Here is a 24913-nt window from a genome sequence, read left to right as displayed (position 1 = left end):
CTCCCGAGCTCGGGCCGAGCCCCGCGCCCGCCGCCACCTGCGGCTCGGTAGCTGATACCCGAGCCCGCCCCGCCCCTCCCTCCGCGGCTGCGGCGCTGCCGCCGGATGGCCCCGCCTCCGGGGCGTGGCCGAGAGAGTCCCCACCTCCGCGGCGGCCTGGGAGGCAGGGGCGGGCTGCGAGTGCGCGCGGCCAGCCATTGGGCCATTTAGGCGGCCAGTTCCACCAGCCCTGCGTGCTGATAGTCTGGGGGAGCGGCTCCTGTTTTTAATCTCCCCGCCCCACTACCCGCATTCATTTGCATAATTTAAAGCGATAGATCCGGTTCCTTCCACCTGAGACTCTGGGGGAAGAGTCTCCAAATGTGTGACAAGCACTGAGAAGGACTCTTCTGATTCCTCCTACAAGCCTGTGAGCGGCACATATAGATCCTCATTTTACAGATGGGAAAACTGAGGCTCAGAGAAGGCTCCTGCAGGCTACGCAGCGAATCTACAGCCTGATGCAGGCACCCTCAGGATCTGGTCACAGGGGTGGGGGAGAGCCATCCTTCAGAATGTTGTCATGTCATAAACCTGAGAGGCTCCGGTCGCCCTCAAGTGAGTGCTCTTAAAATGAGATTCATACAGCGCCCGTGGGTCCTCCATTCAAATCTCTGTTCCTGGCTGATCTGCTTGCCTCCAGACCTGCTCCTCCACCAGCCTCCCGAACTTAGAAGGGCCGCCCAGGAACCTGGCCAGAGGCCTGGGAGTCTCTGAGAGCCTTCTCTTCCGTTCATCATCCACACTGGTCACAGTTAGCTCATTTCCTGTACCCTGCAGTGGCCTGGGCCCAGGGTGCAGCCTGGATGCTGCCTCGGCTCCCTATTGGTACGTGTGCCTCTTCTTGCCTTTCCCCCTTCCTCCTGACAATCCCTGTTCCGCATGGCAACTATAGGGCTCCCCCCCAGCAAAGATTTACTTATTTAGTTGTTTTTGGCTGCTCTGGGTCTTTGTTGCTGTACAAAGCCTTTCTCTAGTTGCAGCGAGCAGGGATTACTCTCTAGCGATGGCATGTGGGCTTCTCATTGCGGTGGCTTCTCTTGTTCTGGAGCACAGGCTTCAGTGGTTGCAGCGTGTAGCCTCAGTCGTTGCAGCACACAGGTCTAGTTGCCATGCAGCATGTAAGCTCTTCCCAGACCAGGGATTGAACCTGTGTCCCCTGCATTGCAAGGCGGATTCTTAACCACTGGACCACCGGAGAAACCCTATAGAGGTTTTTAAAAATACATTTTAAATTGTAGAGCAGTTTTCAATTTACAGAATTACTATGAAGATATTACAGAGAGTTCCTGCATATCCCACACCCAATTTCTCCTGTTATTAACACCTGACATAATATGGTACATTTGTCACAGTTAGTGAACCAACACTGAGATGTTGTTATTAACGAAAATGCATACATTATTCAGATTTCCTCAGTTTTCCCTAATGTTCTTTTTCTGTCCCAGGACTCCTTCTGGGGAAATCAAGTCATCATATTTTTTAGGCTTTTCTGAATTAAGCAGTTTCTTAGGCTTTTTTGATATTAATGACCTTGACAGTTTTGAGAACTGGTTAGTTATTTTGTAGGATGCCCCTCAATGGGGATTAAAAAATTTTTTTAAATTTAACTGTGTTTGACATATAATATTGTGTGAATTTCCTGTGTAGTACATGTTGATTAGATATGTTTATATACTGTTAAATGATTGCCACAATTGAAATTTGCCTGATGTTTTTCTCTAGGTTTGACTGGGGTGATGGGTTAGAAGATCACAGAGGTGAAACCTCCTCCCATCACAGTGTGTCCAGGGCGCACACCTTCAGCATGAAATTTCAGTGACGTTGAGATTGCCTGGCTAAGCTAGTGTCTGGCAGGGGTTTCCATTATCAGGTTAGTCTCTGCCTCCTTTCCAAGCTCTATCCTTGGGAAGGAAGTGACTATTTACAGCCCACATCCAAGGGATAAGGAATCACTCTCTCCTACCTCGAGGGCAAAAAATTACTTGGAATTCCTCTGATGGGAAATAAGTTTCTTCTCCCATATTGGTATGGAATCATGGATACTTATTCTATACTTTGGGTTATAATCCAATACTACTTTATTGATTATCTTGTTCAAGTTGTTCCAGCCTTGGCCATTGGAAGCTCATTCAATTGGCTCTCATGTTGCTTTGACATGCCCCCATCTTTTGCATTTTTTGTCCTTTTGTCTTTGTCTTTTTTTCTCTTTTAACACTTCCCTTTCTTTGTCACTACGACAAGCTTCAAGCTCATCTGATACATTTCCTGCCCTAGTCCTAGAATCAGCCTTTCTCTAAGGAGCAGCCCTGGTGCCCTTCGTTGGAGAGTACTTTTAGAAAACCAACATTTGGACAGTAAGTGTGCTCATCACTACTGGAGTATAGTTGTTTCTAGGCCCTCTCAGTGGACAGAGCAAGGACATATATGTGTGTATATTAACTTGTGTATATACCCAGATCTATATATATTCCCATACATAACTGTATCTATAGGAATTAAACGTGAATTCATACAGATGCCTTTACATTTACTAAACTGATCCTCCTCACCTTCTACTTTGCCTGTCTATAACCTCCCACTCCAATAGGGAGAAACCTGGCTCCTACCATCCCCTCTCCATTCGCTGAATTATTCCATTCAGGGCTACAGGTATAGAGGCTCAGGATGTTAACTTGTACTCACAGGGAGCAGGTTTCAAACAGAGAGTGATCACCTGCCTCTCTAGCTCCAAACCCTGCCCCAGTGCCCAGGACCCTCAGTAAAGACCCTACACCCCCGCCCTCCCCATCCCTAAGCCCCCCAGGCCAGCGCAGTCTGGCCTCGCTCCTCTCACGGCAGTTCTACAAAGTTGGTCTCACCTCAGAGCCTTTGCTTCTGCTGTCCCCTCCTCCGGGAGTTCTCTCAGTTCCCCATCTGACTGGTAACTTAGCTCTCAGTTCCTGCGCGGTAGCTCTGGTCTGGCTTTCTTTCAGCTCAGAGATAACCCCTCAGGGCTGGGGCATGGTTAGGCTTGGCGCCCGCCCCACCAGAAGCTGGGAGGTCCGTGGGGGCTCTGGCACCACCCACACCAGCTAGGTGGTGTCTGAACTTCATCCATACCCGCATACGTGGCTTCCTCAAGCCTGGGCCAGGGGCAAGGTGGGGAGAGGGCTTTGATTCTTGTTTTACAGGTGAAGGGACCAAGGCTGATAGGCAAGAGGCTGCTCTCTGAAGTCACACATGAAGACATGTCAGAGGCAGGGCTTGGCCCAGGTACACTGAGGCCTAAGCTCTCACCGGTCCTGACCTTGGATCCCAGCAGATGTTGTGAGGATGGGGGAGGACAGGATGCAGAACAGGCCTGTCTGGGGTTGGGGAAGGAATCTCAGGTGTCTGGTCACCACCAATACAGTTCAAGGGTACCCGGAGGCTCATACCAATCTTCTGTGACTGGGTGTGGGATGAAGGTATGGGGTCCAGAGAGCTTAAGTAATATTCCCCAGGCCGCAGTCCCAGTGCTGCCAAGCTGGAACACAACCAACGTTTCCTGAGCACCTGCTGTAGGTCAGGAAGGGAAAAGGCACATGCTATACAGGTAGGGCGCCAGCCATGCCTGTCTCAGCAGCAGCCCTGGTTGCAGACCAGAAGGCAGCAGAAGAGTGACTTACTGGTGGACAGGGTGGTGTTTTAAACTGAACTGTTTTTGACTGTGCTGGGTCTGCATTGCTGTGCATGGGCTCTCTCTAGTTGAGCTGAGAGGGGGCTACTCTCTCGTTGTGGTGTGAGGGTTTCTCAGTGCAGTGGCTTCTCTTGTGGCAGAGAGAGGGCTCCAGTGGTTGTGCTGTGGGCTTAGCTGCCGCTCGCCATGTGGGATCTTCCCAGACCAGGGATCGAACCCATGTCGCTTGCACTGGCAGACAGACTCTTAAGCACTGGAGCGCCGGGGAAATCCAGGGTGGCGTTTAAAAGGGAAGAGCCAGAGGAGGAAGAGGCCAGAGGAGGCCCTGGGCTGGGGGTGGGGACCAGAAAGAGAGGAGGGAGGGCTTCCTGGAGAAGGATCCCTAGGTGGTGGGTTTGGAAGATGAGAGCTTTTATGTTGCTCTCTCGGAGAAAGGCTATCCCTCCCCTCTCCATCTTGGCCTTTCAAGAGTCCACATCTTTCCAGATAAGTGCCCTGGCCACGCCCCACCAGGAACCAGGTCCCCCTAGCCCCGCCCCAAGCCCCTCTGGAAAGACTGCCAACTCTACATGCAAATCCTGGTGTGCTCACTGCTCCCCAGCTTGGCTGGTCTCTTCCAACACCCGGTCCTTTGAAGGGCAAGTTCCATTTGCTCAGTGGGGTGTCCATGAAGCTGTAGGGATGGCTCCACCCCCAGCCTCCCAGTGTTCTTGAAGCTTCAATTTTATGTCTCCTCTCGGTTCCTCAAAAAGACCAAGCCTCTGCTTCTGCGGGTCCCTCTGCCACCCTTGCTCCCAGTCGTCCCCTAATACTGGCTTAATCCTTTGCGTCCTTAATGTTTTTCCCCACCCCCAGGTGTGGTGGACTCCTCTGGCACCCAGTGCCAGCCAACAGGCCCGGCATCGTGGGGTGTTGTCCCCTCCTATGTGTCTGGCTCCCCTACTTGACACTGCTCCCCGACAGGGCAGCAGCCAGTATGCGTTGACTGATGCAAGGCTGGACGGTGGCATTCCAGGGAGGGGACACGTTGGGTGCAAAGGCCTGGAGGCATGATCCAGATGTTGGAGCAACACTGAGAAATCAGGGGGTGGTTGTTGCTCAGGCTCTGGGCAAGTATCGGGGAGGGGCTGCCGATGAGCAGGCAGTGCCCAGAGTGGGTGCCCAGGACAAGGTCACACATGGGTCACACATCTGGCTCCTGCCAGGGCTCTAGGGCCCCCGGTACTCAGGCTGCTGCCGGGGTATTTTTAGTGCATGCTCTGTAGAGGCTGGGCCAGACAGCTGTCAGCAGAGACTGGGGTGGGGAGGGAGGAAGAAGAGAGACGCAGAGAGGAGAGAGAGGAGAAAGGGGGTGGGGAACTCCAGGTCCCTAACTGTTCTAAGAGGTGAGATGGGAAGTCAGAGTAATGCCCGACACCAGCCGTTGGTAAACCACAGCCTTCGTAAGCTGACTCCAGCCCACTGGTTTCTTTCTGTAAATAAGACTTTATTGGAATGCAGCTATTTATTTCCATTTGTTCAGCTATAACAGCAGAATTGAGGTCTGGACAGACTCTATGGCCCACAACACCAAAAAAAAAAATTATTTTTTTAAATAGAACAAGCTTGCCGAACCTCCTGCCCGCCAGAACAAAACTATCTCTTCGGGGGGACTTGTCAGTGGCTATTCATTGATTTCCATCACTATTTCTGATTCTCCTCCTCCTAGGTACAAGAGAGGAGTATGTATCTTTCAGCTCCTGTATTGGGCAGAGTCATGTGACTTGCTTTGGCCAATGAGACGAGAGTGGAAGTGGCACATAACTTCCCGCTGGAAATCCTTAGGAGCTGGTGCCTGATTTGTCGCATCCCTTTCCTGTCTGGCCACCCAATGTTCTGGGTGGTGGAAGCTCCGTCATGCTGGGCTGCTGAGTGAGGGTGATGAGAGTCACAGCAGCATGGGGAATCTGAAGGGCAGGGAAAGATCCGCCAAGTGTTGAGGGCAAAAGCCCAGACCCCTCCCTGCTCGCCACAACACACACACAACTTATTGAAATAAAAATATAAGAAAAGAAATATAATCCAGGTGGAGTTCTTTCTAGGAACGTAAAGACAGATCAATATTGAAAACCTACTGATAGATTAAAAAAAAAAACACAACATTTTGGCCCGCTGCATGACATGTGGGATCTTAGTTCCCCAACCAGGGATTGAACCTGCACCCTCTATGGTGGAAGACTGCCAGAGAAGCCCCTAGATTTTCTTTTTAAAGATAAACTTACTCCCTCTGGTGGTTCATAACTTTGAGGCCCTGTTATTAGATGCATATAAATTTGGAACTGTTACATCCTTTCAGTGAGTTAAAAGCTTTCATCTGATAGTTCTTATTTCTAGTGTGTCTGTGCTAAGTCGCTCAGTCGTGTCCAACTCTTTGTGACCCCATGGACTGTAGCCTGCCAGGCTCCTCTGTCCATGGGATTCTCCAGGAAAGAATACTGGAGTGGGTTGCCACGCCTCCTCCAGGGGATCGTCCCAACCCAGGGATGGAACCCATGTCTCTTGCACTGGCAGGCGTGTTCTTTACCCACTGAGCCACCCAGGAAACCCCTTGTTTCTAGTAATACACCAAAAATAAAACTTTATTAGTGTGGATGTATCAGCTTTAATTTCTTTCTGTAGTATTTTCCAGGTTTATTCTCCCCCACCCGCCCCCCCCATCATTTACTTTCAAAATTTCAGCATCTTCATGTTTAGATGTTTCTTGTAAGTAGCACAAAAATTGAACTAAAACAGTCTGAAAAAAATCTATCTTTTAACTGGAGTTTTCTGCCCGTCTGCATTTACTTAATAACTGGCACATTTTTATGTATGTATTTTCATTATCTTGTGCTTTCTATTTGTACCTGTTTCCTTACGGAAGAATTTGGGACTTTTCTTTTTTTCAGTCTAATTTCTCCCCTCTACTCATCTGGAAGTTATAGACTGCTTCTGTTCACCCAGTATCTACTATAACTATTAATACTGCTACTCTGCTCAACTAAGCATATGTCACTCTCCCCTCAATGTAAAGATTTTAAAAGTTTACTCCACTAACTTTTTACTTATTTGCCACTGTTGCCTAAATGCAATTTTTCATCCTACATACAGGATACTGTAATTCTTGTTAAGGAGGGTGACACTTCAGCTGTTATTCAAACTTCTTTGCTGTTTCCTTGTGCAAGTCAGCTCTTCCACTTGGATCATTTTCTACCTGAAAAAAATTCCCTCAGGATTTCACTCAACAAGGGTCTTCATTTTCTCACCCTCCAAAGATGCTTCTGCTGAATGAGAACTTCTGGGTTGCTAAAGACGGTACCCGACTGTGTCCTGAGTTTCATGCTGTGGGGCTGAGGAGCTCTCTCCGTCTACTATTCTTGCTTTTCTTGTTGACTTTGGTTTTCTGCACTGTTGTTCAGCTGCTCAGTCGTGTCTGACTCTCTGCGACCCCATGGACTGCAGCACACCAGGCTTCCCTGTCCTTCACTATCTCCCTGAGTTTGCTCGAACTCATGTCCATTGAGTCGATGATGCCATCCAACCATCTCATCCTCTGTCATCCCCTTCTCCTCCTGCTCTCAATCTTTCCCAGCATCAGAGTCTTTTCCAATGAATCTGCTCTTTGCATCAGGTGGCCAAAGTATAGGAGCTTCAGCTTCAGCTTCAGCATCAGTCCTTCCAATGAATATTCAGGGTTGATTTCCTTTAGTATTGACTGGTTTGATGTCCTTACAGTCCAAGGGACTATCAAGAGTCTTCTCCAACACCATAATTCGAAATCATCAATTCTTTGGCGCTCAGCTTTCCTTATGGTCCAACTCTCACATCTGTACATGACTACTGGAAAAACCATAGCTTTGACTAGATGGGCCTTTGTCAACAAAGTGATGTCTCTGCTTTTTAATATGCTGTCTAGGTTTGCCAAGTTGTCTTTTTATATATCCTGCTTTGGATTTGGCTGGCTTTCTGAATACGAGTGAATTGACACCTTTCATTACTTTTGAAAAATTCTCCACCATTATCCCCTTCAGAATTTGCCCTGCTCTCTCTCCTCTGCCTCCTCATCCCCCTTTTCCCCTTCCCCTGTTTAGGAAACTCATTCAGTCCCATCTTTCAGTTCACCTATTTTCTCTTCAGCTACCTACAGTTCACTGTTGACCCAACCCAATTATTTGCTTTTTCATTTCTCTTAGTCCTATTTGGTTCTTCTACAAATATTACTGTCTCTTGCACTTTGTTCACTTTTCAGGATTAAACACAGCAAAAACACCAGGATTAAAGACATCAGGTCTTCGCCACTGGCACTGACAGGCTGTGAATTTTGATGCTGGCTCATATGTCCTGGGATGTGACTGGGAGAACTCTTTAAGATTAGGTGAAAGTTCCCCCGGGGTCTCCAGCATCCGGGACTGCTTTAAACCATGTCATCCACCTAAGTCTGCTTTCCATCTTTGAGAAGATCTTATTTTGATATCTGCTTCATGCTCTGAGGTCTCTACTTATCAGACGCACCATCTTGAAGGTCCATGAAAAGAAGATGAAGACCACCTTGTGTAACAGAAAAGCTGTTTCCTTTTTCCCTCCTGGGGTTTCTGTCTGCACTGTTCTGGCCTCTGACTGTTCCTCATTTTCTGGGTGCTCACTGATACATTAACCAACACTTAACTCATTTTCACCCAGCAATTTTAGTTGTTTTCATTGGGACTCTAGCTGCCACTATCTGGTCAGAAGCAGAAGTTGACAGCTTTTCTTACGCATGTGTTTGGGCCCCCTCTGTGAAGGTTCTAGAGCTCCAAGAGGAATGAGAATGTAGAAACAACCTTTTATGAAGGGAAAAAGCAAAATTAAGGAGAAAGAACCTGCCTGATGACCTATTGAGGCACAGAAATCTATACCAGAGAAAGCAAGGAGATGGCCAGAAAAGTTGGCGATGGATTAGTATAGATTCAGAAATAAACAACACATTTGGGATCTTTTTCAGGGAGGAAGGCATGTTTTGAATCTGTACACTGCATTGAAAATTGAACTGTCCAGGTTGGGGCAATCCCTACCTCTCCCTTTATCCCAAAATAAGCCCTATGTGGGTAAAAATAAACAGAAAAAAAAAAAAAAAGACCAAAAAACCAACCTTGGGAGAACTTGTGCCAACTGTGCAAGGACCTCTAAAAGTACAAAGGAGAGACATTTAAAGAACTGAGGTTTGAAAATCAAAAATAAAATGTTTACAGCAAAACTGCTCCTCAATAAAACTGAAAGGCAAATTTGGGGAAAAAAATTTTACAACGCAAGAGTTTATTAGTGGTTAAAATGGCAAATTTTATGTTATGTATTTTTTACAATTAAAAACCTTTAACAAGTTTATTGTCCCTATTTAGAAAAAAAAAAGAATTATGATATCTGAATGAGAAAAAGACAAACGTCTAAATAAAAAAATTGAATTAAAAATAAATATAAGAAAATGTTCCTGGAAAGAAATGAAATGAGAACAGGAGGCTGCACCTGGACTCAACAAGATGAAAAATCAGGGCGACACGGCATAAACAGTAAGCCTTCTTCAGATCCCAGACTAAGAGGCCTCTCCTTGCAGGAAAATGAGGGTAGGTATTGAGGGGTTAGCACTTGTCACATTTTTCTTAGGTCGCCATCCAATCCAGTGAGATGGCATCTTACTGAAAATTAAATCTAGGTGTTCCTATACATGCAGAACAGGGAGATTAGGGAGGGGGGTTCATCGGGAGATTGGTGTTTTGTAGCTTTTAGGTTTCAGACTGCGTTTTAAACACATTGCTGACTGAAGACATATTAATACATCTTTTGTTACCTGAACATTATTGACCAAAGACGTATCAATATTTAGACAGTAATACAATTAACAACACCAGGCAAAGTTGTCAGAGCTTAAAACTGGTCAAGGGTTCATTACACAATGTACGATTGTCGTTACCATTCACGTTTTCCTCCATTAGTTCCAACCTTGTGTATTTTATAAACATAAGTTTGTTACCATAAATTTTTCAAAAATGATGTACTGCTACATTCTGAGGAGACCTTGTCCGCGGGTTTTACGAGATGCCGGCTCTGACTGTCCGAGTGAGATACGCAGTCGTGTCTCCAAAGGCGGCAGCTCTTCAGACGACAGCTCCGATTCAGACGGCGCGAGTGTCAGACCGACGCAAGACGAGAAACCCCAGTGACTGACTTGGACACAGAAGCGAAAATGAAACGCACGGCGCTGGAGAAGACCTCACAGGTGTGTCAGGAGTAACTACTGAACGTAATAACCCACACAGTGTTAGTGAAACAACAGAAGAAAATTTTGGCCGGCCAAAATAAAAATGCTGGCCACGAGCATTAGTGTCTGCAAAAACCTCCCGGTCGATAATGAGTTGAGAGCTTGCTGTAGAGTATAAGACTGTCCTGCCATGAGTGTCAATCATCTCTAGGAACAGAGGGTGATTTCTATTGTAATGGATCGGGAGCAGAGTCAGGGCTCGGATCTCACCTTGGTTTGTGCAGCTGGGGTTTGGCAGCTGCCTTCCTGTCTATAAACCGGGGGACCCACAGGCACAGTTGCTGGGCTGGAGGGCTGATGTCGGCAGCCAGCTCTGCTGGCCTGGGAGGCACTGCCTCCCTGGGCCTGGGTTTTCCATCTGTGACATGGGGGCCAGGGCACATGTGACCTGGAGGCTGCTGGGGATTCCGCAGAAGCTGTCCCTCCCCACACTGGGGACCACCCCTTGGCAGCAGTGGCGTCTGGAGTGCGGCCGAGTCTCCTGCCGGCAGAAGGAACTGAGGCCACGGCTGAGTCGCACCCTGTTTATTTCTGATGCAGGCGCGTCCCAGGACAGTGGCGGGTGCTGGGGGTGCTGTTGGGGGGTGCCTAGAACTCCACCTTGCAGGCGGGGAAGGCCTCGTCCTGCATAGACACGGTGCTGTTGCTGCCCAGCACCGTGATGCCCAGCGCCTGGTGCCGCGTGTGTGTCTCCTCATACCACTCATGCATCGCCACCGAATCGAAGGTGGGGATCAGGGTCACCTGCGGGTGGGACAGATAGACCGACAGTGAGGGGCGCACCCTCTGCCCTCCCGGCCCAGCCCCAAGGCATCGGAGGCCCCTCTTCTCTGACCACGTTTGCGCTGCCTCCGTTCTCCCGCCGAGGTGTCTGCAGCTGGCAGTCGGCCTGTCCCTGAAGTGCCTTTTCTCTCCCATGGCACCCCGAGCGCCCTTTCACAGCCGGGAGACCAGACCACTCCTCTGCCAATTCCTCTCCATGCTTCCCAGCTCCCCCACTCCCCTGCTGTGTCCCCTGCTGTGTCGCCCACACCGCCCGCCAGCTCCCTGCATACAGCGTGCTCCAGCCTCTGCTCGCAAGACGCCCTCCCAGCCGCTCTGTAACCTGGGTGCCTGACCGGGTGTCAGCACACTCGCACTGTGTGGGCGGCCAGGCACTGGAGGCTCCTTCCACCCAAATTTACTTTGTGCTTCAAGGCTGTATTTCAAGGATTCTCATGGGGACAACCCCAGCCGTCAAGGGTCAATTGTCAACACACATAGACACCATACAACCCGTCCCTTCCTCCTGGATGATCCTCATAATATCAGGGAGACTCAATGCTAGGGCTCAGGTGAGGTGATCAAACCAGCCCTGCCCTGCAACCTCACCCAGGGGTGCTGCAGACCAGGAAGTGGCGGTAACAGGAACAGAGCCCTGCGAGCTGGGCGGGTCCTGCATTTGCCCTCATAGCTGCATGGCCTTGGGGACAGGGATTAGTTTCTCTGAGCCCCACTCCCTCTTTGGATGTGGGTGAAGGTCACACCAACCTCACAGGACTGTGTGGGTTCGGCAGGAAGACCCCAGGAAGTGCTGCCCTGCCCAGTGCCAGGAGCTTGAAAATGCCCCAGGGACCTGTGCTGTCATCGGGACCGTCCGACGCCCCGGTCATCACACACCTGGAGCTGCCGATCCCACTGCTGCTTGCCAGCCAGGAGCGCGTCCAGGACAGCCCGCATGCCCTCTTCCTTGTGCTGGTCCTGGCCGCTGATGACGTAGCAGAGCGCACGCACCCGCCGGAAGAACTCCTCATCCACCAGGCGGGCACTGCCCCCGCTGGGCAGGTAGGCCAGGTCAAGGTAGACAGGGGAGCCCGGTGGGGCCGCTGACCCTCCTGACCGATTGCCAGCTGACCCTGTGGGTAAGAGGGATGGGATCAGTTGTGAGCTCTGGGGAACAAGGAAGGGCTGGCTGGAGACCCAGGGCCCAGGACGAGGCTCCCAGCTCTATCTGCACCTCTCAGAGTGGCTCCCTCCCTGGCAGGAGGCCTGATCTCACCATTTCCTGGCAGACAAGTCCTCCCTGGCAGGTGCGGTAACTGGATGAATCCTGCATACACCACAGTCAACCCCTCAAGGACACACCCTGGCCACTCCCTGGACATAGACATCCCCAGCACCTAAGGGGAGGGGTATTCAGGGAGGGCTTCCTCAAAGAGGGGGTTTTGGAGCTTGAGCCCCTGAAGCAGCAGTATCTGGAACGCTCTGCAGCAGCATCCATCTGTTTAATTACTCATGGGGAGTTTATCTGTGGTTTTTCAATTACTCCTGGGCACCACAGCCATCCTAGGGACACAGCAGTGACCAGAACAAATAACAATCCCTGCCTTCAGGGTTGATGGGGAGCCAGAGTGGGTGTGGGAAGGAGAGAGTCGAGAAAGGGAGATGCAGGCTGGGGCAGCTGCAGCAGGGCCTTGTCTGCACCCTGAACCCAGAGCCTGGTGTGAGGGGGACAGGGCCATCACTCCCGGGCCAGTGAACCCATCAACTCTTGAGGATGTAGCCGGCTCCTGGGCACAGGAAGTCTGTCAGATGTCTGATCATCTTAAAATCCTAAACACTGCCCAGACCAGGGCGAGGGACCAGAGGGCTGCTGCACGGTGCGGGGTGAGGAGGGGGAGCATTTGCAGGACGAATGAAACCCCCCAGCTTTCAGCAAGTGGCATCCCTCACTTATGACTGGGTACAGTGGTGCAGCAGGAAGGGAAAGCCACCAGAGCTGAGGAAGGCGAGAGGCAGACGGGAACAGGAGAGGCAGAATGGCAAGGAGAAGACAAGGGGAATGAGGACAGAAGCCAGGGGGCAGGAGGCCGAGGGTAGAGCAGAGGCCAGCAAGCTATGGCCTGGGGGCCAAATACAGCACCTGCCTGCTTTGGCCAACAGTTAGAACACCCATCTGGGTACTCACTGAGCTGCTTCTGTGCTAGTTGAGCTGCTGGGACAGAGACCCTCTGGCCTGCAAAGGTGAGAGCCCTCTGGCCCTTTAAGACAGGCTTGGCTGGCGCTGGCGTGGGCCACTGGTTTGTTAGAGGCAGTGGGAGCAGGAGACCCCAAGTGGCCGAGACGTGTGGTCTCTGAAAGAGGCCAAACACCCCAGCAGAGAGGACCTCAGATGACCCCCCAGTCTCTGGGTGCCAGCCTTGTTCATCGCCCTGAGGGCCACCCTCTCTCCCCTTGTACTGGGAACCCTTGACTTGCCAAAGGTCACAGGAGCCCACCAGGTGCCTCTCTTGTAATCTACCCATGAAAGACAAGAGGTGGTGGCTCAGGGAGGCGCTGAGGCTAGAGGCCCCAGAGACCAAGAGACCAAGGTGGCTAGGAACCCAGGACAGGCCATATGGGGAGAGAAGCTGGAGATGTTTCTCAGCTCCTGGAGGGCAGGGCCACCCCAAGCAACTAGCACACTGCCTAGCCCACAGCAAGCTGGATTCAGAAAAGTCAGAGGAACCAGAGATCAAACTGCCAATAGATCACAGAGAGGGCAAGGGAATTCCAGAAAACAATGATTTTTGCTTCACAGACTACACTAAAGCCACTGTGTAGATCACAACAAATTGTGGAAAATACTTAAAAGAGACGGGAATACCAGACAACCTTACCTGCTTCCTGAGAAATCTGTATTCAGGTCAAGAAGCAACAGTTAAAACTGGACACGGAACAACAGACTGGTTTAAAACTGGGAGAGAAGTACTGTTTCAAGGCTGTATACTGTCACCCTGCTTATTTAATTTGTATGCAGAATATATCATGTGAAACGCCAGGCTGGATGAAGCACAAGCAGGAATCAAGACTGCCAGGAGAAATATCAATAACTTCCGATATGCGGATGGTACCACTCTCATGGCAGAAAGCGAAATAAAAAGCTTCTTGATGAGGATAAAAGAGGAGAGTGAAAAAGCTGGCTTGCAACTCAACATCCAAAAAGTTAAGATCATGGCATCTTGTCCCATCACTTCACAGCAAGTAGAAGTGAAAAAGTGGAAACAGTGACAGACTGTTTTCTCGGGCTCCAAAATCACTGTGGACGAGGACTGCAGCCATGAAATTAAAAGACGCCTGCTCCTTGGAAGGAAAGCTATGACAAACCTAGGCAGTGTATTAAAAAGCAGAGACATCACTTTGCTGACAAAGGTCCGTATAGTCAAAGCTATGGTTTTTCCAGTGGTCATACATGGATGTGACAGCTGGACCATAAGGAAACACCGAGAAAGTAATGCTTTCAAATTATGGTGCTGGAGAAGACTCTTGAGAGTCCCTTGGACATCAAGGAGGTCAAACAAGTCAATCTTAAGGGAAATCAACCCTGAATATTTGTTGGAAGGACTGATGCTAAAGCTGACACTCCGATACTTTAGACCCTGACGCTGGGAAAGATTAAGGGCAGGAGGAGAGGTGGGGAACAGAGGATGAGATGGTTGGATGGCATCACTGACTCAAGGAACTTGAGTTTGGGCTAACTCTGGGAGACAGTAAAGGACAGGGAGGCCTGGTGTGCTGTAGTCCATGGTGTCGCAGAGAGCTGGACATGACTTAGGGACTAAATAACAGCAACAGAGAAAGCACTCAGTGAGATGAGCTGGAGCTACTATTGCTGCCATTGCTGTGGCTGCTTTCTCGCCAGCCTTCCGGGTAGTTGTCGGCCTGCTCTAACTGACGCGTCGGCCACTGAGCACTGGAGCATGGTGCGAGCCAAGCTATGCTGAGGGTGCAAAGCGCGCACTGGGCGCCCAAGATGCAGTATGGAAAAGGGAAAAGGGGACTGCCTAGTGGTGTTCAATGCTGGTTATATGCTGCACTATCATTGTGATACAGTAGCGTGCAGGCAAGAATGGACATAGCAGGATTCTGGGACGATGGCAGAGCAGGAAGCTCCAGGAATCTGTCTCCCCTTCTAGGCAGCTGTGCTGGCAGCCCCGCCCTGTAGGTGTGGAGCTACTTGAAGAAGATGATAAGAAGTCGCTCAGTTGTGTCCGACTCTTTGCACCCCCATGGACTGTAGCCCACTGGGCTTCTTGGTCCGTGGGATTTTCCAGGCATGAATACTGGAGTGGTTGCCATTTCCTGCTCCAGGGGATCTTCCCGACCCAGGGATCAAAGCCAGGTTTCCCGCACTGCAGGCAGAAGCTTTACTGCCCAAGCTACCAGGGAAGCCCCAGGGGCTTACTTCCTACTTACATAGGATTTAAGAACTGCAAATTTTTAATTCTTCTTTTCTTCCCCCTTCATTTTTTTTTTCTTTTTCCCCTTTTGGGAGCCAGACAGTCAAGGACTAGGACACTCAAAAGCAGATACAGGGGAATTCAGAAAGGAACCACAGATGCCCAGGGAAAGGTACAGGATCAGAAAAGGCAGACTGCTGCTGCTGCTGCTAAGTCACTTTAGTTGTGTCCGACTCTGTGTGACCCCATAGATGGCAGCCCACCAGGCTCCCCTGTCCCTGGGGTTCTCCAGGCAAGAACACTGAAGCGGGTTGCCATTTCCTTCTCCAATGTATGCATGCATGCTAAGTCACTTCAGTCACGTCCGACTCTGTGCAACCCTACGGATAGCAGCCCACCAGGCTCCGCCGTCCCTGGGATTCTCCAGGCAAGAACACTGGAGTGGCCTGCCATTTCTTTCTCCAAGAAAAGGCATAAGAACACCTTAAGTTTATACCTCAGACTGATCTCCAGCACAGAGACAGCCCACAATAATCAAACCAAAGAGCCACAGCAAACCCTGGGGAAGAGGAAATTTTGGCTCTCTAGAGTCATCACATTTGTTAGATTCAAGTGTAAAGTTTTCAATTATAAAAAATCACAAGCCACACAAAGAAACAGGAAAGTATGGCCCAGTCAAAGGGAGAAAAAATTAACAGAAACCATCCTTAAGGAAGACGAAAGGCAAGATCACCAGACAAGACTTTAAAAAACTGTCCAAAAAATACTCAAAGAACTAAAGGAAGATGTGGAAAAAAATCAAGAAAAACAATGTATGGACAAAGCACAAATATCAGTAAGGAGACAGAAAACATAAAAGTAAACGAGCTGGGAAGTATAATAACTGAAATGGAAAATTCACCAGGAAGATTCAACTCAAGGTTTAAACAAGCAGAAGATCAGTGGTCTTGATAACAGAACAATGGAAATGATCGAGTCCAAGGAACAGAAAGAAAAATAACTGAAGTTAGTGAACAGAGTCTAAGGGACCTATCAGATACTATCAAGACGATCAACATACACATTATGGAAATCTCAGAAGAAAAAGAAAGAGAAAGGGGCAGAGAGATTATTTCAAGAAATAATGGCCAACATCTTCCCATTTTTAATGAAAGACATGAATAGAAACATCTGAGAAACTCGATGAACTCCAAATAGGATAAACTCAAAGAGAACCACACTGAAACACAATATAATCAAACTGCCCAACAATAAAGATACAGTGATACAGAGATTAAGGGATGTTTAATGGTATAAATGCTGTTATTAATATCTCAGATCAACAACCTAACTTTACAACTGAACCCAAAGGCAGCAAAGGAAGGAAACAGTAAAGATTAGAGCAGAGATTTTAAGAATAGGGAATAGAAAAACATCACAGAAGAAAAAAAGCAAAACCAAAAGTTGGTTCTTTGAAAAGATCAACAAATCTTCAGCTACACTGACTAAGAAAGAAAAAGAAGACTCAAATTAGTAACATCAGATATGAAAGGGGATGTTACTGCCAATCCCATAGAAATAAAAAGTAAAAAAAAAAAGTAAAGAAATAAAAAGCATTGTGAGAAAACTATGAACAATTATATACCAAGAAACTGCATAACTTAGAAGAGATGTATAAATTCCTAGAAACACAAAACCTGCCTAGACTGACTCACAAAGCGTGAACAGAATTAAAACTAGCAAAGAAACTGGATCAGTAGTCAAAAACCTCCTGGGCTTCACTGAGTTTCTACCAAACATTTAAAGAAGAACCAATCCTCAAACTTTCCCAAAAAACTGAAGAGCAGGAAATACTTTCCAATTCATTCTGACAACATTCGGAGGCCAACACTGCCCTGATGCTAAGGTCACACAAAGATATGAGAAAAGAAAACTACTGACCAATACCTCTCATAAACACTGATGCAAAACCCCTCAAGAAGACACTCGCAAGTTGAATTCAGCAGCATATTAAAAGGATTATACACCATGACCAAGGGGGAGCTATTCCTGGGATGCAGGAATAACTAGCCTGACACATAAAAATCAGTGTAACACATTAACAGAAAAGGTATTTGACAAAATCCAACACTTTCATGATAAACATACTCAACAAACTAGGATTAAAAGGAAACCATCTTAACATAATAAAACCATATAATGAAAAACCCACAGTTCACAGATACTCAGTGGAGAAAGACTGAAAGGTTTTCCTTTAAGATCAGGAACAAGACCAGAATGTCTGCTTTAGCCACTTCTGCTTCATACAGCCAGTGAAAACAAGACCAAGAGCTGACAATGGCTCAGACATGAACTCCTTATTGCCAAATTGAGATTTAAATTGAAGAAAAGTACAGAAAACCACCAGGCCATTCAAGTATGACCTAAATCAAATCCGTTATGATTATACAGTGGAAGTGACAAATAGATTCAAGGGATTAGGTCTGATAGAGTGCCTGAAAAACTATGGACAGAGGTTCCTAATATTGTACAGAGGCGGTGATCAAAACCATCCCCAAGAAAAAGAAATGCAAAAAGGCAAAGTGGTCGTCTGAGGGGGCCTTATAAATAGTTGAGAAAAGAAGTGAAAGGCAAAGGAGAAAAGGAAAGATATACCCATTTGAATGCAGAGTTCCAAAGAATGGCAAGGAGAGATAAGAAAGCCTTCCTACGTGAACAATGCAAAGAAACAGAGGAAAACAATAGAATGGGAGAGACTAGCGATCTCTTCAAGAAAATCAGAGATTCCAAGGGAATATTTCATGCAAAGATGGGCTCAATAAAGGACAGAAATGGTATGGACCTAACAGAAGCAAAAGATATTAAGAAGAGGTGACAATAATACACAGAAGAACTGTACAAAAAAGATCTTCACGACCCAGATAATCACAGTGGTGTGCTCACTCACCTAGAGCCAGACATCCTGGAGCGTGAAGTCAAGTGGGCCTTAAGAAGCATCACTACAAAGCTAGTGGAGGTGATGGCATTCCAGCTGAGCTATTCCAAATCCTAAAAGATGATGCTGTGAAAGTGCTGCACTCAATATGCCAGCAAATATGGAAAACTCAGCAGTGGCCGCAGGACTGGAAAAGGTCAGTTTTCATTCCAATCCCAAAGAAGGGCAATGCCAAAGAATGTTCAAACTACTGCACAATTGTACTCATTTCACATGCTAGCAAAGTAATGCTCAAAATCCTCCAAACCAGGCTTGGAGAATAGTATGTGAACCAAGAACTTCCAGATGTTCAAGCTGGATTTAGAAAAAGGCAGAGGAACCAGAGATAAAATTGCCAGCATCCGCTGGATCATAGAAAAAGCAAGAGAGTTCCAGAAAAACATCTACTTCTGCTTCATTGACTATACTAAGCCTTTGATTGTGTGGATCAAAACAAACTGTGGAAATTTTTTAGAGATGGGAATACCAGACCATCTTATCTGCCTCCTGAGAAATCTCTGTGCAGGTCAAGAAGCAAGAGTTAGAACCAAACTTGGAACAACAGACTGGTTCCAAATTGGGAGAGGAGTACATCAAGGCTGTATATAGTCACCCTTCTTATTTAAACTTAGATGAAGAGTATATCATGTGAAATGCTGGGCTGGATGAAACACAACTGGAATCAAGATTGCTGGGAGAAATATCAATAACCTCAGATATGCAGATGACACCACCCTTATGGCAGAAAGTGAAGAGGAACTAAACAGCCTCTTGATGAAGGTGAAAGAGGAGAGTGAAAAAGCTGGCTTATAGCTCAACATTCAGAAAACGAAGATCATGGCATCTGGTCCCATCACTTCATGGCAAATAGGTGGAGAAACAATGAAAACAGTGACAGACTTTATTTTCTTGGGCTCCAAAATCATTGCAGATGGTGACTGCAGCCATGAAATTAAAAGACATTTGCTCCTTGACCAACCTAGGCAGCATATTAAAAAGCAATGACATTACTTTGCCAACAAAGGTCAGTATAGTCAAAGCTATGGTTTTTCCAGTAGTCGTGTATGGATGTGAGAGCTGGACCATAAAGTAGGCTGAACTGATGCTCTTGAGCTGTGGTGTTGATGAAGACTCTTGAGAGTCCCTTGGACTGCAAGGAGATCAAACCAGTCCATCCTAAAGGAAATCAATCCTGAATATTCATCAGAAGGATGGATGCTGAAGCTGAAACTCCAATACTTTGGCCACCTGAAGAGCTGACTCATTAGAAGAGACCCTGATGCTGGGAAAGATTGAGGGCAGGAGGAGAAGGGGATGACAGAGGACGAGATAGTTGGATGGCATCACCAACTCTACGGGCATGTGTTTGAGCAACGTCCAGAAGTTTGTTGCAGTCCATGAGGTCGCCAGGAGTCAGACACGACTGAGCGACTGAACAACAAGCCACTCCGGGTCAACACAGTGCTAGGAATTCTAGCCAGAACAATTAGGCAAGAAAAAGAATTAAAAGGTAACCACATTAGAATGGAAAAAATAAAGTTCTCTGTTCACATGTGATATAATGTTATGGGTAGAAAATCTGAAAGATTTCACACACAAAAAAGAAACCTGTTAGCGTGCCAATGCAGGAGACACGAATTCAATCCCTGATCCGGGAAGATCCCACATGCCTTGGAGCAACTAAGCCCACGCGCCACAACTATTGATCCTGTGCTCTAGATCCCAGAAATGCAAGTGCGGAGCCCACACGCCACAACTACTGATCCTGTGCTCTAGATCCCAGAAATTCAAGTGTGGAGCCCACGCGCCACAACTACTGATCCTGTGCTCTAGGTCCCAGAAATGCAAGTGTGGAGCCCACGCACCACAGCTACTGAAGTCTGGGCGTCCTAGCGCCTGCGCTCTGCAACAAGAGAAGCCGCTGCAGTGAGAAGCCCGCACCACAAAGGGAGGCAGCCCCTGCTTGCCACAGCGCAACCAGAGAAAAGCCCGCGCAGCCACGATTACCCAGCACAGCCAAAAATAAATAGTTTTAAGAAAAAAGACTCCTGTTAGATGAATTTAGAAAATAGCTGGATATAAAATTAACACACAAAAAGCAATTGCATTTCCATACACTAACAATGAACAATTCAAAAAGAACATTAAGAAAACAATAACCTTTATGATAGATAGCATAAAAAGAATGAAATAACTGGAAATTAACTTAAAAAGAAGGTAAAATATTTGTACACGAAAACTACAAAACAGTACCAAAAGAAACTAAAAAGAACATGAATTAACGGAAAGCCGCCCCCTGTTCATGATTGGAAGATAATACTGTTAGGATGCCAACACTACAGGATTTTTTTTTTTTTGGTAGACATAAAAATTTACACTCTAAAATTCAGATGGAATCTCATGGGATCCCAAATAGCCAAGATAACCTTGAAAAGGAAGAACAAAATTGGAGGACTCACATTTCATGATTTCTAAAATTACTATGAAGCTATAGTAATCAAGGCAATATGGTAAGACTATTAAGACAGACCTACAGATCAATGGAACAGAACAGATAATAAACTGTCACATACATGCTCAGATGATTTGTGACAGGGGTGCCAAGAACGTTCAGTGGGGGAAAGGACAGTCTTTTCAGCAAATGGTCCTGGGAAACTGGATATCAACATGCAAAAGAATGAAGTTCAATGTTTATAATAAGCACTATATCTAAAAACTGGGACTTTCCTGTAGCTCAAACGGTAAAAAACCTGCCTGCCGTGCAGGGGGCCCGCGTTCAATCTCTGAGTGAGGAATAGCCTCTGGAGAAGGGAATGGCAATCCATTCCAGTACTCTTGCCTGGAGAATCCCATGGACAGAGAAGCCTAGCAGGCCACAGTCTGTGGGGTTGCAGCATTGGACACAACTGAGCGACTAACACACACACACATATCCAAAAATTAACTCAAAACCGATCAAACAGCAAAATGTAAGAGTTAAAACTATAAAATTCTTAGAAGAAAACATAAGGCAAAAGCTTTATGACACTGGGCTTGGCAATGACACCTACAGCACAGATAACAAAAGAGAAAACAGAAAAACTTGGCTTTATGAAAATTAAAAATTTTTGTGCATCAAAGGATACTAGCAACAGAGTAAAAAGGCAACCCACAGAATGGAAGAAAATATTCATAAATCATGTATCTGATAAGGGATGAATATCAGAATATACAGAGAACTCACAACCTAACCACAGAAAGACAACCTGATTCAAAAATGGGCAAAGGATGTTTTCACAAAGATATACAAATGTCCCACAGGCACATAAAATGGTGCTCAACATCACTAATCATTAGTGAAATGCAAATCAAAACTACCACCAGATACCACCTCACACCCATTAGGAGGGCTACTGTCAAGAAGCTATAAAGCGAGTGGCAGCAAGGATGCGGAGAGACGGAACCCCTGTGCATTGTTGGTGGACTCTAAGACGGTGCAGCCGCTGTGGAAAACCAGGATGACAGTTCCTCAAGAAAATAAAAATCGACTCACCATAAGATCCAGCAGCCCCACTTCCGAGTATGTACCCCAAAGAATCGAAACCAGGGGTCCCAGAGAGGCATCCAGGTTCACAGCAGCCAAAGCCGGAAGCAACTCAAGGGTCCATCCATGGATGAACGGATATGTGGCCCATCCACATGATGGAACATTTTTCACTCTTAAAAAGGAAGTTCTGACATATGCTACAGCATGGATAAAGCATGAGGACAATATGCCAAGCGGAAGAAACCAGTTACCAAAAAACCCCAAGACTCTATGATTCCCCTTACATGAGGTCCCCTGAGGTGCAAAGTAGAACGGTGGGCTAGGGGCAGGGAGGAGTGGGGAGTTCGTATCTCATGGGGACAGAGCTTCCGGTTTCACAAGATGCAAGGAGCTCTGGAGACGGATGGTGGTGATGGTCATACAACGAGTCCAGTATACTTCATGCTACTCAACTGTGCACTGAAAAATGGCTTAAGGTGGTTACTTTTATGTTAATTTTATCACAATTTTCAAAAATTGAAAAGAAAAAGTTAGTACATGAAGCCTGAGACTGCTATCCTTAGAAAGCTGACAAGATGGCCCTTGGCTGCCTTCTGGGAACTTGAATTTCAGAAGGGTTCCCAGCGTTTCCCAAATGGTAAAAGTGGCTCACTGCGCCCACACTGCCTGTACAGCAAGGCAGTTTATGCTGTGCATCTGCTCGTTCCTTTCTGGTGGTGGTGGGGGGATGTCTGAAACTTTGGTGTATACAATTTTGTGATTTATTATATATATACAATTTGATCATTTGCAGATGTATCTGGTCTTTATCCACAGTTCTGCCTCTTCGAGCCCTTGAAATTTTCTGATCTGTAAGAGCAATGTCAGTTATCTGTCACAATAGTTGGTTTCTTGTCTTCACTTCCTGAAACCACTTCAGGGTCATAACAGTGAAGTGAGTGTCTTGTTATTCAAAACAAACCCTTTCCATCACAACTGGGTTTCTGCTAATAAAGGTGACTTTGGCCCCTCTCTGCCCCCACCCCCTGCCAGGATAGGGGCTGGCTCCCAGGAGAGCCAAGCCTGTGATTAAAAAGTTGAAACTTTCAGTCTTGCCCCTTGATTTCGATGGAAGGGAGAGGGACTTGAGGTTGAATCAATGCCCTTGGCCAATGATTTAGTCACTCACAACTGTGTAATGAAGCTTCCATAAAAGCTCCAAAGGACAGCTTTCTGGCCCTTTCCCACATCAGGGAACCCGGAGGCTTCTGCATGCTGCTGTGTGAGCCCCAAGCTCCACAAGGACATCAGATCCCTTGTTGGGGACCTCGTTCTACGTATCTCTTCATCTGGTTGTTGATTTGTATCCTTTAATAGCCTCATATATATAATAAACTGGTAATCTAGTGAGTAAACCTGTCTTTCCCTGTGTTCTGTGAGCTGTGCTACCGAATTAACCAAACCCAAGGAGGGGCCAGGGGAACCACTTATCGCTAGTCAGTCAGAAGCACAGGTAACAAACCAGACTTGCAACTGGCATCCTGAGTTGCACAAGGTCATCAGAACCTCCAGTCTGCAGCTGGTCGAAGCACACGTAGAAACCTGGGCTTGTGACTGGCATCTGAAATGGAGAGCGGCCTTGTGAGACTGAATGGAACACGATTCCATCTCTGGGTAGATGGTGGCGGGACTGAGTCAAATTCCTGGACAGCCTGCTGGCACCCAAGCTTGTTAGTGTGCTGAAACCTACACACTGGACCTGGGTACAGCAACCTTCTTTGGTTGGTGTCAGTAGTGGGATCCACTGGAACGGCCCTGGCTGACAGAAACGTGTTTTTTGAAGAGTAAGGATAAAAAGATGGGGAATGAAGAAACCCTGGTCCCTGGATGGCTACCTAGGCAACCACAATGAAACCGCAGCTGTGCTGCAATCAGTTACTAAAGGTAACTGTTACCAGTGGAACCCAGACACGACAGTAGAGCCAACTTCCAAGCAGTTGGCTCACAGGATATATAAAGAGATGCAAAATTACACACAGCACACAAAATACACAGCTTCCCGATGACCGCTGCAGTGAAAAGGGAAAAAGAGGAATGCGTTTTTCTTTCTTGAGAACAAAGACGATAAAAAGACCAGGGACCAGGCTCGATCACTCCCAGTTTTCACTTCAACCATTCCTCGTCTGCGGTGTGTAAGTCTGCTTTTCTGCCCCCTAACTTGGTGTGAGCTACATTTTGCACCCATCACCCTTTGACTCTCTAATCACATCTTGCATCCAGTGCTCGCCTTGACAGCACTCTCTTCAGACTACCCCTTGTGGTTCTTCTCTTTTTGCGTTACAGAAACAAGGCCGCAGTACGACAGACAGAAGACAACGCACCCAGTTACCAGGTTACCTGATGCCAGCCTACGGCTGTTTCTGAAACAATGCAAGAGAAAGAAGACAAGATCCTTGCGCCTTTGTTCCTCATCACTCACCCGACTGCGTGCTCTCATCTTGTGTAATCCCCCAGATTCCTCACGGAAGGGGAGCTGCAGCTCGAGGCCCGAGCCTACTGCACTCTCCCACTCTGCAGGCCGAGGAGTAAAGCCACCTTTCTATTTCCTCCAAACTCTGCCTCTGAATTTTTTTAAATTTGGCTTCAGTAGGCAGAAAAAGCCAAGATTTTAACAGCAATGTTATCTGTAATAGCCTAAATGAAATTTTTAAAAAGTGCTCACTCAGGCCTTGATCCTGCACCAAGTTCAGATTTAGATAGATCCAAGCTTTGGCCATTAGCCTCAAAGCTGCCCCAAACTATGCAGGGACAACAGCAAGTACCTCTAAGGTCTGTCTCTGGTCACCAAGAAGGTGGTTCATGTCCGGGGAGGGCAAAACCAAGAAACAACTAAAACCAAGGGGTGGAGTGTGAAGAAGCTGACTCACTTTGCGGACTGGTATCGCCGGTTTCCCGGAGCAGCTGTGTCTTTGGTTTTGAAGGCTTCGGGTGGAAGAATACATTTGGGTGGATGCAGGACCCGTAGCTCACTACTGAACAGTCACAGACTGTCCCAGACACACAGGAGGTTATTCCCGAAGGAAGAGCCAGCCTGGTCAACTGGATAAAAGACACTGAAAAGGGTGCTTATCCTGAGAGCGGGGACTGCCCAGCTGGCCCTATAAACGCCGAGTGGGACACCCCAGATGAAGCAGCTGAGGTGCTTCCTGTGCAAGCTACATGGGACTGGCTTCACAGCGGGGACATTCAC

General features: G+C 47.4%; 2 protein-coding genes across 4 annotated transcripts in view; both read right to left on the bottom strand.

Annotated features, from left to right (window-relative positions):
- The window catches only part of FCHO1 (FCH and mu domain containing endocytic adaptor 1), a 29865-nt gene extending 29791 nt beyond the window's left edge, over positions 1-74 (bottom strand). For all 3 annotated transcript variants that reach the window (XM_070373291.1, XM_070373292.1, XM_070373289.1), the window contains exon 1: positions 1-74. The gene's annotated coding sequence lies outside the window, so the exon portion shown is untranslated.
- An 8909-nt stretch (positions 75-8983) lies between these two features.
- The window catches only part of MAP1S (microtubule associated protein 1S), a 33425-nt gene continuing 17495 nt past the window's right edge, over positions 8984-24913 (bottom strand). The window contains exons 6-7 of the mRNA XM_070373288.1: positions 11667-11902; positions 8984-10751 (exon numbers count right to left, since the gene is read on the bottom strand). Of these exons, the coding sequence (XP_070229389.1) occupies positions 10596-10751; positions 11667-11902 (392 nt within the window). The 3' untranslated portion in view covers positions 8984-10595. The remainder of the gene's footprint in view (positions 10752-11666; positions 11903-24913) is intronic.

This window comes from Bos mutus, chromosome 7 (assembly GCF_027580195.1).
Source record: "Bos mutus isolate GX-2022 chromosome 7, NWIPB_WYAK_1.1, whole genome shotgun sequence".
Lineage (NCBI taxonomy): Eukaryota > Metazoa > Chordata > Mammalia > Artiodactyla > Bovidae > Bos > Bos mutus.
This window is presented reverse-complemented; position numbering and strand designations above follow the sequence as displayed.